The 18,503-nt window shown below is 45.0% G+C and overlaps 3 protein-coding genes across 8 annotated transcripts; 1 reads left to right on the top strand and 2 right to left on the bottom strand.

Moving 5' to 3' along the window:
* Nucleotides 1-205: 205 nt before the first annotated feature.
* On the bottom strand, nt 206-11,682 carry LOC6733758 (transient-receptor-potential-like protein). 6 transcript variants are annotated; one of them, XM_039292938.1, is made up of 14 exons: nt 11,512-11,682; nt 9,622-9,767; nt 9,196-9,341; nt 5,735-5,972; nt 4,178-4,320; nt 3,746-4,118; nt 3,449-3,683; nt 2,734-3,007; nt 2,280-2,672; nt 1,996-2,191; nt 1,770-1,934; nt 1,408-1,630; nt 1,016-1,352; nt 206-956 (listed from the first exon to the last, which is right to left on the bottom strand). In XM_039292938.1, exons 2-14 carry the CDS (start codon nt 9,649-9,651, stop codon nt 329-331), a joined length of 3,381 nt encoding a protein of 1,126 aa, XP_039148872.1. In that variant the 5' UTR covers nt 9,652-9,767; nt 11,512-11,682; the 3' UTR covers nt 206-328. The 6 variants fall into 6 exon arrangements, with proteins under 6 accessions (XP_039148872.1, XP_039148875.1, XP_039148874.1 ...); XM_039292941.2 differs by having other exon boundaries at nt 1,408-1,627; XM_039292940.1 differs by having other exon boundaries at nt 11,525-11,682.
* Nucleotides 7,352-8,488, top strand: LOC6733759. The gene is made up of 2 exons (XM_002080767.4): nt 7,352-7,608; nt 7,677-8,488. Exons 1-2 carry the CDS (start codon nt 7,554-7,556, stop codon nt 8,018-8,020), a joined length of 399 nt encoding a protein of 132 aa, XP_002080803.1. The 5' UTR covers nt 7,352-7,553; the 3' UTR covers nt 8,021-8,488.
* Nucleotides 11,683-15,736: 4,054 nt separating the features above from the next.
* LOC6733757 lies at nt 15,737-17,163 on the bottom strand. Its single transcript, XM_002080765.4, has 2 exons — nt 16,337-17,163; nt 15,737-16,280 (listed from the first exon to the last, which is right to left on the bottom strand). The coding sequence occupies exons 1-2, from the start codon at nt 16,385-16,387 to the stop codon at nt 15,801-15,803; spliced, it is 531 nt and encodes a 176-aa protein (XP_002080801.1). The 5' UTR covers nt 16,388-17,163; the 3' UTR covers nt 15,737-15,800.
* Nucleotides 17,164-18,503: the final 1,340 nt, after the last annotated feature.

The raw sequence follows: 18,503 nt of genomic DNA, 5'->3' as shown, positions 1-18,503 counted from the left end.
ATTGAATTTATAATTCTTTCGTTTATCCGCCGACTTGTTTATGTTTGTATCTCAATTGCCTTTGATGCTCGTGGCTTGCGACTTTACGCACGTTTTCACCGGAAAGAACTTAAGCCCCGGAGGGTCAGTCATGGTTGCTTCATTCTAAGGTCGCTTCATTGACTATATGCAAAAGCTATTCTCGCAAATAACAAGCGCCTCCCACTTAATTTGCCTAAATAACTTTATTCCTTCTTTACGGATAGATACAAGTATGTAACTAGAATATACGGAAGGCATCAAGTGGACCCATGTAGATTTATCACCCTTGTCCATGCCACAATCACATTTAGTTTCGATGCTTTGGCCGCTGGGGACTCGTGCTGGCAATGGAGCTAATGTCGGAAACATTATCCCTGCCCAAGTGCCCGCCCTTCTCGTCCAGATCGACCACGTGGATGTCGAAGTTCGAATTATCGGAGCGCACACCATCTGAGGTACGAGTGTTTTCCCGGTTGCCGCCCTCCACGGAGAAGGGGGCGTGGGTGGTGGGCTTATAGGTGGGTGGTGGAGCAGCAGTTGGTGCTGATTTCTTAGGAGGAGCAGTGGGAGCAGCAGGCGCCGAGTTCGCTATTAACTTGCTGGGACACAATGGAAGCTCTCGGTTTCGGAATTGGGAAAGAGTAGTGTGGGAAACTCCCGGAGTTGGAGTCGGAGTGGGAGCTGGTGAGGATTTCCTGCTGATCTTCAGCTCGGGAGCTGTGAGAGACCTGGTGTTATTGGCGGCCATTGCCCGGGCAGGCACTGTCTTGAGTGGTGGCCGCCAGGTGGGCCTAATTTTAGGTTTTTCACTATCGCTAATCTCAGCACTGATTTGGTTGAGCAGCTCCAGCAAAGTGCTTGTCTTCTCATCCTCGAACTCGATGCGAATCGGTGACTCCCGACCGGAGGGACAACCTGGATTGAGCATTATAAGCCTGGAAATGAAGGGAACATTAATAGGAGATTTTCCTATACCAATGCGTAATAATCCCACCTCTTGGCCTCTTCGATGGCTCTGCCCAGATTCTGGAGGCTCTTCCGCTCGTTTTTGGTGCAGCGGCCTATTTGAGAATCCTTGGCAGCACGGAGCACCACGTTCCACTTGTGGGCAGTGGACTGAAGGAGTACGGTGCGGGCCACTCGTTGAAACCGCTCCTTGGCGGTTTCCTTGGCTGGCTTCGAGGGTATGGACTCCACCTTGATCTCCCGCATTTCTCCCTGCCCGTTCACATTCCCAAAGGCATCGGGCTCACAGCCATTTTGCACTGGCGCCACCTGGAAGCCCTTCATTAACCGCCGTTCCCAAACTTTGATACGCCGAGGTCGTGGCTCTAAAAGGATTATCGACATGGTACTTCATAGATTTATGAAAAGATGTTAACTTACGCCTCTCCTTTTTGTTGGCAGAGGAAACATCCATTCCGCTGTTCTCGAATATCTCGAGCATCTCGTAACGCATCGTATTGATCTCACTCTTGACCTCATTGATATCGTCCTCCGATACGGGATTATCCTCGAACTTGCGATGCATGGCGGCCACATATCGCCAAACCAGGGAGCGCATTATATTGTCATACTCGCTAAACTGCTCCTGTTCCTTTCGCTTCTGCTGAAATGAAAGAAATACACAACAATACAATAGTGCTCTTTACATACATATATCATGGGAGTTATTGCAGATTTATTTTCAACGAATGCTTCTCTTGTTCAAACGGATCTTTAAATCTTCAGTTTCTCCACGGACTCACCTTGGAGCGTTGACGATCGATGGTCTTGCTAGACTTGCGGAAAATCCGGATGACCCACTTCACGGAGGGCAGGACATTGAAGGGTGGCGGCAGGGTGGCACTGTCCTCGAAATAGCTCATCCACAACTTGGTTCGGGCAAACTTCCACTCCGTGTCCGAGTGCTCCTGGAAAACAAAAGAGTTGAATAGCCCTTACATAAGAGTTGCTGGAGGGGTCCGAACTTACATCAATCATGGCATACGAATTGGACATCATGGCGATGAGCAGATTCAGCAGCACAATCACGTTAATGACGCTGTACGAGCCGAACATGAGCAGTCCCCAGAATCGCGTATACGACTTGATGCCACTGAGCTCGAAGTCGTCCAGTCCGACCATCCCAAAGCTGGCCCAAAAGAGCGACTGCGAGGACTCAAAAAGGCTGCGGGAACGGAGATGGGGACATTGAATTAGCTTCATGAGTGGGCACCAACTGACTGGCGGCTAATTGGCCTGCTGACTGGACTTACTTGCCAAACCGGCGCCATTTCATGCAGGAGTCGCCGTGCGAGCCCCAATCCGCCTCGCCACCCGGCAGGACATAGCACTTGCTCTTCTCCAGGGCGGCAAAGTACCAGAGCAGCTGGTTCAGTCCACAGGCGAAGGCGAACAGCACCAGGGTGTAGATGAAGAAGAACTTGACTATGTCGATGACCATTCGACCCAGGGAGATCTGCAGCGGACCCAGGTGCGGATTGATGCTGAACAGGTGCACCAGCTTCAAGGCCGAGAAGACATTGGCCGCCGCAAAGAGTCCTTCGGCTATTAGTTGCGGGTCAAAATCGTGCCATTTCTCGCGGGGTATGTAAGCCATCTGCGGATCCCTTGCGATTTCTGTGGCCTGCTGGATGTACGCAAAGGCTCTGGAGAAGAGTAGTAAAGGGATTATAAAGTAGATTTCACACAAGCACATTTTAAACTCACCTTAAACACATCACACTCACGTAGAGACTGTTGCGTAGAAAGTCGATGAAGTTCCACATGTTGCGCAAATAACTCTTCATGCCCACGGCAAATATCTCCTGCACCTCCTCCCAGACGAACCCAATCACGTATAGCACCACGATGAGCTCCAGCTTGCTGGGTGTCTGGCCCCGCTGACGCAGCTCCTGCTCCGCCAGCTCCTTCTTCATCCTGGTCGTCCCGAAGATGCGTACAAAGTCATCGTCCGCGCGCTGAGATACCAGAATCAAGATGACTGCAAGGCAAACAACAATGAGTCCCCAGCTCGGTGTGTTATCATAAGGGGAGCTGGAGGAGGAGGAGCTCTTAATCGGAGGGAGACGCCTCCTCGAGGGAAAGTTATTTCTTATACCCTGCAGTTTTTCACCACGTTTGATGAATCACAACGATTTGTACTGATATACATTTAAAAATAGAGGGTAGTTAATCCAATACTCTGCTATGATATATTTGATTAAATTTGAATTGTTGAAACATATTCCACTTACCTATTAAGCTAAGTACCTAAAAACCCTTTTTAATAAGCTTAATTAACAAAAAATTGTTTTTAGAATAGAAAAAGTTTGCTACTGAATGCTCCAATCCCACAGAGGGTACCTGTCCGTTGCGGTCTCCTCCTCCAATGGAGCTCATGCTCATGTTTGCTTTGTGCACCGACCGCACTCGACATACTCACACAGGAAGAACAAATAGGAGGAGGCATGGATCAGGAATTTCATAAAGGGCTTGCGCATCAACTGGCCCGTCCGGCAATTCGGGGCGCACATGTAGATGAGGCAGTAGAGCGGGAAGAGCACGGCCACCTGGGCGATGCAGATGACTTTGTCCACAATGCTCTTGCGCCGGAATCCGGGCAGGCCGTCATACCAAATCGAGGACAGTAATTGCTGAATATTCGAGTGCGCAACGAACTGTCGCAGGAAATGGAGAATTTTAGCAGCAGAACCACGTCGGAGACACAAACCGGGTATACCTTTTTTTGCTTGTAGGAAATTGCCTGCACCAGGCGGGTCAGGCTCATCCGGTCGCCGGGCTCATAGCTCGACATCTGCGGATCGTAGTTCAGGATAATGGCCAGCTCGTTGGAGGTGCGCGTCTGATCCAGCAGATCCACAGCGAACTTCTGGCACTGCCTTCGCAGGTCCATGTACTCTGACTTGCACTCCTGCTCGGTGAGGGCCAGGTTCCTCAGTTCCCAGGACAACTGGAAGGCGGTGATGATGGGGTCGTTGGAGGTCAGGCAGATCAGCGAGGGACTGCACAGCGCCCGGTAGATGTTCACCCGGGAGAGGGAGTGCCTCAGAGAGTCCTCCGCGGTCAGGCGGACGCACTCCTCACAACCGCAACTATGATTAATAATGATATTAATAATGGGATATTACCCATGTTAGGTGTACCAGCTCACCGTATATCATGTGGCACTGGCACCGCTGCTCCGCGATCCAACAGAATGCGAAGTATCTCAAAGTTGTTCTTGTGGGCGGCCAGCATAAGAGGCGTGATATCCGGCGCAAACATAGCCGTGTTTATGTCTACTTTTTGCCAACTCTGTGTAAAGAATAAAAATATATACCCTTTATAAAATAAAACAATGCTAAAAAGTATTAAGTATTACAATTAAGTGAAATAATTAGCAATTATATTATCCAGTAAGCAACTTGATATCAGATGTGCGTTATCCGCAACATTTTATAAAAAAAATATTACTTTTAATGAAGTCAAATAATAATGAGTTATTTTATTTAGTAAGCAACTTGATATTAGTTGTTCGTTTTAAATAAATTTAATAAATATAATAATCGAAAATTATTTTAATCAGCACGAAACTTGACTTCAGACCTTGCTACACGTTACATTATTTAAAAAAAATGTAAATTTAATGTAAAGCACATAAAGTTATTGTAGAAATCAAAATCCCACTTAATACACTTGTCTGCTGGCTTACAGTAAACTCACTACACTAAATTTTGTCAATCTCGGCGACTATTCCTCCAAAATGGCCTAAACCTATTCCAGGAAGTGCTCAATGGCCCACTCGAAGAGGGCCGTCTTCATCGTTTTGTGGATGTTATTAAGCCTGTTAAACGTTTTATTGCATATGCGCTACAATAGTAATTTTCACGCTCCAACAGCGCCCAATGGCTGCCTAATGAAGCGTGCCTGTGTGCATAAATATGAGGCCGACGGAGCCCAGACGACTTTATTTGCAATAAGCGTAAACCGTATCCTGTCCTCTGTTCTCCGTATGCCGGAGAGGTCCTGAATGTACTGGATTTTGAGGGGCGGATGTGGGCGAATGTGGGTGGATGGGGCGGTTCTTGGTCGTTGGCCGCTTATCGCACACTCCCAATCACTCGAGAGTCGAGATCCTGCGAGTACGTGCCCAATGACGAAGATGATCCCGATGGGTGGGACACTCCGGCCACTCCAAGCATACCATCCATCCAAACGCCCCACGCTCCTCGCACGGAAACTGATTAAAATCGTGTTAGCTTCAACTTACAGGGCCTCAACGCCTACGGACGATAATGTGGGCCACAAATTAGCTGAGCACAGCAGACAAAACAAAGGATACACTGCGAAAAAAAGTCCTAACCTAAATGAAAGACTTAAACCCCCATTATGAATAATGTGTATCTCAGGAAATCGAAACCATCGAATTATAAATATAATATCTTTAAGTAAATGGTAAACTGTTATCTAATTGTAACCAAAGACACTAGAAGTTATTCTAGTGTCTTTGTTTTAACCCTATTTCTGAATTGTTGCTCAAAATAAAATATTTGTTTGAAGAAAAACAGCAGCGGCTAATAACAAATAGAACCACTGCAAAATTAGAATGGCCTTAATAAAAGTATCTTTAGGTCCTAAAATCCTTGCTTCGGTCTTTGTTCTTTTGGACTGCTTTTAGCTAATGGTGTAGTAGCATTCGATTTCTCCAGGTGTCTGTGTAATGACTTACGTAGGGCTCGCCCTCCTTGTAGATAAGCTCCTCGTGCTCGAGCAGGAGCTCCACAGCCTCGACAAACTCCGCATTGATGGCGTGCAGCAGGGCGTCCTTGGTCTCCACCCCCATGACGACGAGCAGCTCGACCATCTCCAGGTTCTCGTTGTCTATCGCTAGGGTGAGGGCCCGACGACCCAAGGGGTCCATGCAGTTGATGTTGATGTGCTGATGGCGCAGCGCCTTCTGCAGGATCCTGCAATTATTCGAATTTACTTAATAAAGAGGGTGGCATTGCTGCTAATTGGGGCTAGGCGCCCACCGAAGGGTCCACAATAACTTTTCTTTTCTTCGCCTGCGCGCAGATTTCCGATGCCCCAACAATTCCCGATGCCAAGTCAAAAGTTGGAGTCCAAGTTTCTAATTACATCGCGGCCGCAGCCTTCAAGCAAACTTTCCCAATCAATTGGGCGCCGAAAAAGGGACTAATATCAAATTTTTGTTTCTTTTTTTTTTGTATTTTAGGTTACCGTGACATCCGTAAATGTCGTAGAATTATTTGGCCACCCTCGTGTACGTGGAAATTGCCAAGGTTGTAAAGATTTATATGTTTATTTTAATTTGGTGCAAAAATTCTATGATGTCTTGTTTATGTTTATGTTTTTGTTTTTAGAGAGATGGTAGATGTATCGGAATTTTTCCAGGGCTGGAAAGAGCTGCCGCCGAGCAGTGTTGTACTTGGAACGTTTTTGAAAATGTTACTTGCAGCAAATTCTGCGAATTCCTTTTCCCAGTCGATTTGAATGATTATTGCTCCAACTTACTACGGTGAAAATTCCTTGCGTCAATGAATTTTTAGCCGGAAGGCCGGAGTGACTAGGTATAATTTCAGTGTGTGTCAAGCAGGGATTGGTCATGTTAACTATTTTCTATTTAATGTTACAGGTTATATAATTTTTATGCATAGTGTTTTGCATTGCAATGACGCTGTTCTGTCTGTTAGGATGGCCACTAGGGAAATGCCTATCCTGAGAACATAGTCCAGAGCTTTGTCTATCGTTAGCAGTTCGGCAGTTAGAGAGCTAGAAGTATGGAAGACTCCGCTTGATTGATGTTCAAAAACTGATCCATCATTAAAGAGTGCAGAGAGTGGTAAATCTAAATTTCCTGAAAGCGTTGGATCTATTCTATTCTATCTATCTATTTACTAGCCCTTCTTTTATCATAAACAGAACGCTTATATAGGAAACCACTTCTGGAGCCCATGTGATAGCAGTTCGTTTAATTATTTTGTATTATTTTTAAATTTTTGATGCTTTTTCTGCTTCTGAATACCAAAACCTTTTTTGATTCGTATTTGTTTGGTCCTGTGATTTTAATTGTGTTTGCCCTGGTTATGTAGGCCAATGCTTGTTAAATGGAGTCTAAGCTTGAAAAATTTACACTTTGGAAGGCAGAAGTCACTCTATTGTGAAGTGTTTTGTATGTTGTGCCATTTGTATTTATCTTATTAATTATAACTTGAATCGGGAAGTGATTGCTGTTGGTAATTTTTGACTCGAAATGTATCAAATTTTCCAACACTGCCGCACACTGCCTGGAAAATTAATCGAAATCAGGTTAGCCTAGCGTTGAAGTGTCAAAACTTGTTTTCACCTGCCAGTGGTTAAGGCCAGAAATCTTTGATTTTACGAACGTTCGTCAACATAAATTGTTGTACTAAATTCAAAGAAACGAAATCCGCTTCCAAGACGCGATTACAGTGATTGCACATTACACCCAATATTAGGCGATTAAATTATTCGTGAGCTCCAACGATTCAAAAACGCAATACCCAATGGATGCCGCCGAGGGTCAAAGCTTGGTGATCAAAATGGCACAAAAGAACAAGGGTGAGCCAACAGCCAAGTGTTTTCTCGGAAGTCTCGTGTAGGAAAAGTATGTTCGTTCAATCTTGTAGAGACCCAGACTGTGAAGCTGGTGCCCGGAGGCGGGCTGGTCAACAACTGGTTTGCCCCGGCTTCGTTTGGGCCACCAGGGATTCCATTTGGGGCTAGTCCCATGATCCCTCCGCCGCACGTTCCGCATCACAGCGTATCGTGTCAGTTTTACATGGACCGGGAGGAGCAGCTGTACCGCCGCGCTTGCCAGATGAAGGGCATTCGGGTGGAGCGGGTCCCAGAGATCCGCGAGGAGGAGGACGACTCGAACGGCTCCGAGGAGGAGCCTTCGAAGGGCATACGCTACCGCTACACCCTGGACGAGATGAAAAGCTTTAACCCATACCGTTTTATCAACTTTTAAATGTGCCCAAAACGACCTAAATAGCCGTCATAGCCGTAGTAGCCGACTTACTTACACATCCATCCACATCGCAACGGCAGCCTATCATTTAAGATCCATAACTAGGTCTAGCTTCGTCACCATTTCCATAAGATGTCAGATTATAGGTTTATCTTGCATGCTTAAAAATCGAAATGAGAATCACACGAAAAACAGGAACCCAGGACACTGCCCATTTGCTTGTTGTTGCCGTATTTCCATGTAGAGTCAGGATCCAAGACTAAGACTAACTCCGCCACCACTTCCACATTTCACATAAGATGCCATATTATACGGTCCCCATGCATGCCTCCAACGCGTATTGGGAATCACAAAGGAAACGGGAACCCAGGACACGGCCCATTTGCTTGTTGTTACCGTATCACACGCCCGATGAAAACAATAAAGAATTGTTCATAAATGACATCCTGGCATGTCAACAAAAAGTAAGAACTTCATTTTCGGTTCAGTTATGTTTCCAGTTAAGGAAACTTTAGGTATCCAAAAAGTTTCTTGGCAATAAGATTCGTTTATCGAATTGAATGTGCACGAATGAGCTGTTAACAGCTTTAAGTGGCAACCGAAAAGTATTTGGATAATTTGGCTTATCTCTTATTCATTGCCAGCAAACGGAATTAAACGTACATTTGTTAAAGCAAAGCCGTAAACGAGCGTAAAGTATCCGGGTCGAAGGCCTCATATTGCTTATTAAGTGGCTGCCGGGATGCCAGTTAGGTAACCATTTTGAGGCCCGCGGCAGACGAGTGTGCAAATAATTGAAGCCACCACCAGCACCGCATCCAAACAACCCAAGGAGGCTCCCGATGGGATTTATGGTACCTGTGCGACCCAGCCCAGTCAACACCTGTGCTTCCCTGGGCGAAGCCACCAATGAAGCTCGTGATACCCCTCTAAAAATGTCGGGCTTTTTATTCGAACACCCTACACTCAGATAAATCTGGTAGTACGTTTAGACTATTTGTTTTAAATTCAAGGTTAAGTGTATACATACATACATTCATTAGATGAGCTTTGAATACCAATGCTCATCCGACACCTGATTGTGGTAAGAGTTTCTTGCAGTGTATCCCTCCCGCCCAAGATGCCATACCCCCCACCCCCTGCTGGGAATCGGAGGCGTGAAAAGCGCTACTCACCTGCGCACATTCGGCATATCGCCGCGCTCGACAGCCAGCAGGAACTTCTTCTCCTCGAGCAGCAGAGGCTGTGGTAATCCCAGCGGCACACAGCACCCGCCCACCGATTTGGGGGCGGAGGAGGCGTGGCTGCCGCCAGACGATACCTGGCATATTTTAAAGAGACAGGTGAGCAGGAACACATACGTACATGCCGATGTGGCGGGGAAATCGTGTATGCGGAATTGCAAATAAATAAAAAATAAACATACAAGAAAATTAAGTGCAAAGTGGAGGATGCTGGGCTGATTGTCTGGCTTCCATCTAAATGGCATTGGAGGCGTTTAAGGTAAGCGGCGTTTAGTTAAGACAGGCTGCTTTAAGAGATGCTACTTGCTGGATACGGATCTGGATCTGGATCGGGATCCTGGATGGGTTTCTACTTACGCCCGTCGGCAGCTTCTTTTTGCGGCCCATTCTAGAGTTAGTGCACTTCACTTAACCGAACGCCGGCAGTTCGTAACTAGTATTCCATGTACCAAGTCCAGGGTTCAGAGTTCAAAATCCAGCTTCATGTCGCAGGGCTTAGCACACTTGCAGTGAAAAGTGAACGATATTTACATATATGGCATATATATTTATATACACAATGGCTAAGCCAAAAAAGTCCAATACTAAGCCGGGCCACATGCAACTTTCAAGTTGATTTTGCTTTTGTACTCATAGTTCTATAGTCCATGGTTATATGTCCAACTGGGTGTGCTTGTGTGTGGGTGTGTGTCTGGTGGTTTTTGACTTGGTTTATGGTTTCTGGTTTCCGGCGTGCAAAAAGTTTCTATTTAAGCTGTTTATAATGTTTTTCTTTTTATTTCCGCCGCTGGCCGAGCTGGCTAAGCCCTTTTTAAGTGCCATTTGCATGGGCAAGATTTAAGTTTTGCCAATTTAGTGAGTTGATTAGACACTGTGCAGTTTCACTGTTTCCCGACTTTTCTGGTCAATTCCAAAGGCCACACTGAACACCACATCCGCGAGCACTTATTGCACCACTTATGACCAATTGTTCAATCGGCTTTCTGTTTTGATTTACATTTTTATTGCACTCATCTCATTAGCCACGAACTGCAGTTTGTATTAGTTGTTGCTGCTCTCATTGGATTGTTCACATCATCGCCAATTGTTTCTCCTATTAGAAATAATTTCTTTGTTTCCCAATATTTTCCCAGAGCCGATGAAAATATTTTTATTTTCCGCTGCCTTCCTCCTCATGTGTGAACACAATGCCAAAATGAATATTTAAGGAGCTTTTTTCGGTAATCCGCAAAGAAAAAATGCATTCCGTCTACATGCTTTTGCTTTAAACTGGCTTTATGCTCCTGCGGATGCGGATCTGCATGCGGATACGGATGCGGATGCTGCAGATGCATTTAAAAGTGTTTGGGCTGGTCATAAAAAATGCAAGTGCTTTGCATGCGCGGCAGGCAAAAACTCGGACCCATCATGATGGCGGTTGTTCCATAAAAAACACTTCCGGCACCAACAAAAGGTGGTTCTGGCTGCCCCAGTAGCCCCGATGGTGCATTGTTTAATTAACTTAATAGAAATATAAGTGCGGAGGACAGGCGAAAATGCGGACGGACATAAAAATGTCGCAATAAATTCGGTTTTATCCGCCACTTCATGGGAAGCGTTTATAAATGGATTTATAGCTGTTCACCTGCACAGCAGGTGCATACTGCGACTGCCCATCGAAATGGGATTATATCTGCACCTGTATAATATTATAAACTATTCGGTTAACCTACGATGTAAAACTGATTCATAGGATATTTCACTCTAATTTCTCTCTCTGCACCCGAGATGTGTTAATTTCGCCTGCCACCGATCGAAGTATCATAATTTTGTCGCAAGCGCACTGGAGTTCATTAAAACTAGAACAAATTTGGAGTATTTTACAGAGTTCATAAAAACAGAGGGCTTATCGCGATGGCAGCCAGTTGAATCGAAACTCCAGCAGTCACAGACCACAAGCTCCGCACACACAGCCACAACTTGACAATCAACGGAGAAGGTAGGAGCAACCAGGAGCTGCCAGGAGCAACCAGGAGCAGTCAGGAGCAGCCCGGAGCACAATGAATGAAGGATATAGCCACGTAATTCAGTTGGCTCACGGACTGCACTTAAGCCACTTATAACCAAGCGTACGGATACGTACTTCTTGCATTCCGGCACATAAAAACGTGTGCAATTGTTCGACTCGCTGGCACAATGGACGTTGGAATTTCATGTGACCGGCTTAGGTGAGAGGACTGGGACTACGAATTGTATGCTGGCATATACTTTATAACAATACGTTTGGCCACCGAACTCCCGAATTCCCGTACAATGTGTGTTGTAGTTTATGTATGTTCGCTTTATATCTGAATTTCAGCTCTTTTGAAGGCGAAAACCCGCCGAGAGACAACCCGCGACGCAGCGCGAACGTGTGCCACCTGCGAAATTTACACGCTGCTACTAACGCGCAGAAATTTATACCTTTCCCGAGGGCCGAGCGGCGATGTGGCTAATTTAATTAGACTAAAACGTCAAATATTTGTCACCCATCGCATGGATACGCCTGGAGGTTGTCCGTGCAACATTTATCCACACACATATAAATAGGTTTATATATACGTTTGTGGTGTTATGAATTACGGAGGTCGAGGGCCAGTATCAACAAGTTTTCGCCAAGTTCCCTAAGGGGATTAGGACCCAAACATATGTAGGGGGCTGGTGCTGAGGTGGGGCTGGGGGTGGTGTCTACGATCCAGACGGCGACTGTCGTCGGCAATTGAATTACAACTAATTTGCCATGATTTGATTTGTGCTGCTACAGCTATTGTTTGCCACTTGCTCTTCGGGCACTTTTCCGGCCACAAACTGCTGCACATTTGCGGATACTTTCGTGCTGCCCAATGCAGCGTGCCTAATTTGATTTGGAAAATTCCAGTTCAGCCTGCGGTTCGATTGACATTGCTTACCAACCGTTTTCAATATATTTTAATAGCTCCGATTCGGAACAGCTTGCATATAAATCTACTGCTCCTTCTACCTATATATACTTCCTATAAATCTGAAATCTACTAGTATTTTCATTGCTTAATTTGGTTTGTATTGCAATTATTTGATTGCTTAAATTCAATTTATTAATTTTTCACTTGTGGCGAATTTTTCCAAATGCTGATAACCATTAAACTCATTTTTAGTAAACCTAAAGAGCCTATGATTGTGTTATTTCAATAGTTTCTTTCATTTTCAACTTGCTATTGAAAGGGGTCCTGGTTTCACTGGCTGATTTACTTCAATTTTGATACAAGGAACTGCTAGACAGTCCAAGAGGGTCCTTCACATGTTCATATGTCTCCGGCAGAGTCAGCCTTTTGACGGGCATAAACAAATTTGGCCGGGCAAATCTAAACTCTAGATACACAGAGGGCATGAGCAGTAACCAACTTGCCAAACAAAGGCGGAATTAAATCAAAAATCTTAAAATGGATTTTGATGAGATGGAGCAGAGCGGGTTGTTGGGCTGCGGACGAGGGCAGGGATGGGGGGAATCCTTTGGCGACAGACAACAATTGAAGCAGATCCCAGCATCAGCTGAAAAGTTGAGGTTTGGGCCGGAGCTTCGCATGACTGCACGTAAACAGGCGAAGCCAAACAAACAAACAAACACCAGATGAGGTTTTCGGGCGGAAAAGAGTGGAGCAGGAGAAGGAGCAGAAGGAGGAGCAGGAGGCACCCACCCACATGCCCACACGTAACTCATTTAGTGGCAGGTTGGTTACCATGACTGCGTCTTTTATCAAGCTGCATGCGGTGGGCGAAGAGCTCCAGTTCGGAGCAAAAGCACCCTTTAAGTTCCGTCCCGGCTCCAATCTCCAATCTCCCGATTCTCTGGCCGCGTTGCGATATATCTGGCACTTCCCTTGCCTTTTTTTTTGTGTGCTCCCTATATCTTCTTGTTTTGGCCACGTGGCTTTTAGTAATACACTCCAAATTTTTGAAAATCACTTAAAAAATAAATTATTTTATGATAAATAATACAAAGACTAAGTTACTACATTGAATTTGTTACTTCGAAGACATCTTAGTTTGTGTGTTTAAATATGCAAATTGCAAATAAGTAATCGAGAACAACAACTCAAACAACAAGAAATAGTTTGGTAAACATATTTTCTATATTTTACTGTAGTGCTTCACAGCTTTTCCTAGTATTTTCCAGTGGATCTGAGTGCGTCTGGCGGTGGCAGTCCCAGAAGCAAACAGACAGTAAGTAGCATAGTTACACGCACGCCCTCACACATTTCGCAGCAGGTTATCCTGCAGGAGGCGATCCTGGCCAAGGAGCAGGAGCAGGAGCTGCGGAATAATATGATGCATTTCCATAATTCACCCGGCAGTTCGCCAAACGGTTTGCTGCTTTGCTGCCGCGTTGCACACACACACTTTGTGTGGCAAATAAAATTGCATTCAATATTTCTCCTCGTTTCGCTGCAGCTCGTTGATGAGATTTTTTTCCCATGGCGCCGACCTGCCACGCCCCCTCCAGACGTCATATTGTTTGTCTTGCATTAAATTTATGGCTGTTGCGTTGCTGCACTCGCCCTAAATTGCATGTCGGCTATATTATTTCAAGCTGCAAGCTCGCATAATAATGCGGCATCAGTTCGATGCGGTGTGCTTAAGAGCCCTTAAGTGATCCGGAAAATGATTCTTAAATGCGAGTGGGCAGAGATTGCCGGAAGCTGCAAAAATAATTGCATAACTCGGTTAGCTGCAGTTTTATTTGCTGTAATCAACTTAAACAATATTCTCAATTTGGCCTGGGCTTTCAGCCCTTGCATTTCACATTTCCCGTGTTTCCTGTTTTCCGCCGAATCACTTTCCATGGCCGACTTTTGGGCGCAGCATTCGATTTTTGAGTTCCCTACTTTTCCGATTTATTTTTCTCGACTTGTTCTCTCGAAAATGCTCGCCCAGCTCGCTGAAATGACGCCATCAAGTGGAAGTGGCATTCTTTAAATATTTATTTTCGCGTGCCAATGCGCTGAGGCACTTCCCTTTTAAGCAGTGCGAAATTTTCATCAATGAAATGAGACTTTAAGTTAAATCGAAGGCAAACAAACAAAATTCTTGGCCTGGCCCCATTGTTGGCCAAAACAAATCCCCGAACGGTTCCACGAGCAGGATCAAAAAGCAGTCCTTGCGGTAAAATAAATTCCCTGCAATTCATGACAGTTCAGCTGAGCCAGGGAATACCAGGTGGAAATGGGAGTGGGAGCGGACATTTTGCGGAGTGAAAAGTGGGCGTGGCGCAGCGTACGTGCCGAGATACAAAACTTGCTTGAAAGGATTAGAAAGTCGGGTGTGGAACGCACGTAGCTCCGTTCCTCCCTCGAAGGGCTTAGAAGGCAATCAAAATTAATTGTTTTGCGGTTAGCCACAAAACTTCCCCATCTCCGGACCGTCCGCAGACTCATGCCCCAGACCCCAAGCCATCTCCTTTGACATTTCGAAAGGCCAGAAATAAATGCGCTCGTACATGTTTCTTTTATAATAAACGAGCCACTCAGCTGCCAGGCGGCTGGCTGACAGAAGTGCCAATTAAATGTATTTACCAGCGAACGCAAATCAGGCAGATGAAGTGCCGCATCACTGACGCCACCAATCCAATTCTATGCGATTCGATCGGATCGAAATAGGCCGAATCGGGTCTAAAAATACCACTCACCTGTGCATTTGTTTACGTGGCCGGGCCGTTAGACGTAAACAAGTCTCGCCGGAAGTCCACGAAAGACAGAAAGGCAGAGTGTTCAGATACTCGCATTCTATATGTCTTTGCATGCCAGGTATGCGGTGAAATGCAAAAGAATCCGAGTCATTGCTCCACTTTGTCGCAAGTTCAAGCAGCAAGGTCTGTCTGGCTCACAAGATTCCCCCAGCATTGATCTCCGGCTGTCAACGGGCCGTGTAAAGGCCAAATGCTATTTATTTTTAATGGTCATATGTATCTACATAAGCAAATGTATATGCATATATTTCCATCCGAAATATAGCTCTGATGGGAGATGTCATAAGCAGCGGCGCCAGAAGAACAGTCAACGACACGCCGACGACCTTAGAGTCGAAACAAAGCACTGTGTGGCATCCACATAGCGTATGATGCGGACACACACCACCAACGCTTTGAATTAAATTATTTATTTAGCCATTTGTCCGCATGCCTTTCGTATTTGCCATTAATGACCCAGAAAGTATCTGCGATCGAGGCAGCTGAGAACGGAAAAGCTGGCTCTTGAGAGCCAGGCAAAAAGACCAGCAAATTGATATCAAACGATGGCTGATTTTATTTTGGTTGGCCAGTGGGCGGAATGCAGAATCCAAGGCTGATGTCGAGAAATGGGAAAGCAGAATAGAATACACGAAATCATAATTCATTCATTCGCAGTTGCGAATCTCTTCGATTCGATTCTGTATCAGTACACAAGATATTGAGCTATATTAACCAAATAAGATATTCGCCTTTGAAAATCATTCTTTAATCAGTTTCATAAGAAATCCAATTGACTTTTATACCAATTGCTGGGTTACATGATCTTCTGGCTTAAAACCATCGAAATATCCACACCCCCATATACAACGTTATCCTTCTTAATAAGCAAAATCGATCGGATTAGGCCCAGTTTGGCATAGTGGGCCCAATTGTCGCCGATCACCTCCACGTTTCTCGCATAATATTCTCCCTTCTTGACTGGACAGGTACTTTTTGGAATATTTGAGTCCTTGAATGAGACCGCAAAGTACTTGTCATAGATTAGCGCCATGTATTTGCAGGTTTTGAAATGCGCGCCCACATTCGTCGACTCCCACTCTCCGTCTTTGAGTGAAAGGACCTCGTTTGACATTTCGTAGTCGTCATCCAAGTCGACGTGGAAGTTAAGTGTTCCATTCAATAGGCGTTGCCGTCCAATCACTCGGAAATTAAATTCAAACAGTGTTTCATTGTCTCCATACACTTTCGAAATCGTTTCAATTCGACATTCCAGCCCGGCGGCTCGAACCAGTGCCTAAATGAAAAGCAGTCCTTTATAAACGAAACTAAAAGGGTTTTGAATACACCTACCAAATTGGCGATTGAAAGAACCAAAAGTACTTTGTGCACTTCGAGAGACATTAGCAGCTATTTAGGTTTATAACTTTCGAAAACATACGCTTTTCAATCATTTCGTTTTTATATCATTATAGTACTGAGCATTCGCATGTGTAGACATCATAAAATTTTATCATTGATCAGTGTTTCCGGTCAGTCGAGTCGAGTAAGATAAAATCAAATTATCAGTGATTAAATCTTATACGAGTATTGATAACACAAGACTAATATATAGTACATTTTTTGTTCATAACCACACGAAATATAATTTTAATAATTCCAGTTTTAATGTTCGTTAAGATTACGAGCTTACAATTTTCCTATGGGAATTTTTATTGAACAGCCTGCTTCTCCTCACGTATTGCCCTGGGAAAATACCCCACACTCAGCTCCCCACATTCGGAAAATTGAAAAGGGAAAATGGAAAACGGGGCTAATGGACCAATGCTGCGTGGTTGCAGTTGCTGAAGTCCGATTTGGTTGTTGCTGTTTGTTGTTTGCTGGTTTATTATTAGCACGCAAAGAAGTTTAGCGAGGTAAACACATGATCATGTTGCGCCGCGGAAAACTCTACGGATGTGGGGGAAAACTGATTTCGAAACGAGCGGCAACCAGAAGGAGCACGAAAATAGCTTCGCTGAGAGCCAAAAATTTCCACCCAAACTGGACTGAAATTGAAAAATATTTTCGAGAATACCCAAACAGTTGCGCCTGCAATGAGCGAAAGAGAAGACGAGTTGTTTCGAGTGCCCGAAATTTGTCAATCCTCCAAAATATCACACGAAAGTGGAATTTGTGTTGAAATGTAAACATTTGTACGCTAAAAGTGTCCGCCGAAATAAAAATGCCAGTGCGAAATGGGCAAACGTGCAAAAATACACACATATCTACGTCGGGACATCTAAAAACTTTGGTGCGCCCCAAACAAGCAACAGAAGTTGTGGAGGTGTAAAAACATCGTTCCGCAATATTGGCGGCCTTTTCACCTGGCCGGAAAAGTGGGAAATCGGAAACAAAACCAGCCTCTAACACCAAAACAAAAAGGAGCAAAATAAACTGCAGTGACACGACAAGCGAAACAAAAACAAATCACCCAAATTGTAGGGAAAAGTTTGCTGTACTGCTGAAGGAAGTTCCTTTCTCTTTTGGGCAAGATTAGAATTTAATAAAAGATATTAAAATATTATCACCAAAGTCAAAGAGTATAGAAAACAGCGTGGAAATTTTTAATTAATTTTTTGCAAATTCGACGAATATATATACAAGACTTTTAAGCACAATTTCAAAAATTCATTTAACAATAAAAGACAATGCTTTTATGTGCAACTTATAGTGAATTGTACAGGCATTTTATTTGTATCTAAATTTGATTTGAATAAAAAACATAGAGACTCTCCTCACAAGTAGAGCAGATTGAAAACAAAACGTGCCGCCATCGCAATTTTCGATCGGAGCGAAAAAATCGAGAGGAGCTACCGGCAGCTGCGTTTAGCGCATTTAAGGGATTTGCATTATTCAAAGCGCAGCCAAAGGCGGAAGCCCGTGACGTGAAAGCCAGGAGAGATTGGGGCCCAAACCAATTTTTGGCCAGCAGCCCTTGGTCACTTGGTCGTGTGCAAATCAAAACGCAGCTTAGTACGGCGGCCAGTCTGTTTGCCTTGGACTCTGCCCAAAACTTTAAAGCCCGGCCACCTGCAATGGTCCATGGGTATGGTACTGGGCTTGGGATTGGGATTGGAGGAGTTGCGAGAACACGTTTCGCAACCACACGCCGTTGTCTGGGCACGTTCGCATCAAGTGGCTCGACCTGGCAGGCGTTTTGTTTATTTGCCTTTGCCTCTGCTGCCGGCGAAGGCGAGTGACCGAATCGGCGGCAGTGGAGTGGAGTGGAGTGGATATGGCCAGTGTGTGGACGCCACTGGGGGAGTGGGAGTGGCAGCGGGAGCGGGAAGGTGGCTGAGTGGGAAGTTCTATGGCTGCAGCTGCCAACTGCGCGTATACGTAATTTTATGGCCAAGGCTTCGCTCTGCTTGCTAGCGGCTCAGTCGTGGTTATTGTTTATAGGGCAGGCGCTCTTAAAGCGATTTAAGTTCCCAATCCCGGCCAGAGCAATTAAAAAGACAGGCAGCCCAGAAAAAAA

The sequence above is a fragment of the Drosophila simulans genome, chromosome 2R (genome assembly GCF_016746395.2).
Source record: "Drosophila simulans strain w501 chromosome 2R, Prin_Dsim_3.1, whole genome shotgun sequence".
Lineage (NCBI taxonomy): Eukaryota > Metazoa > Arthropoda > Insecta > Diptera > Drosophilidae > Drosophila > Drosophila simulans.
This window is presented reverse-complemented; position numbering and strand designations above follow the sequence as displayed.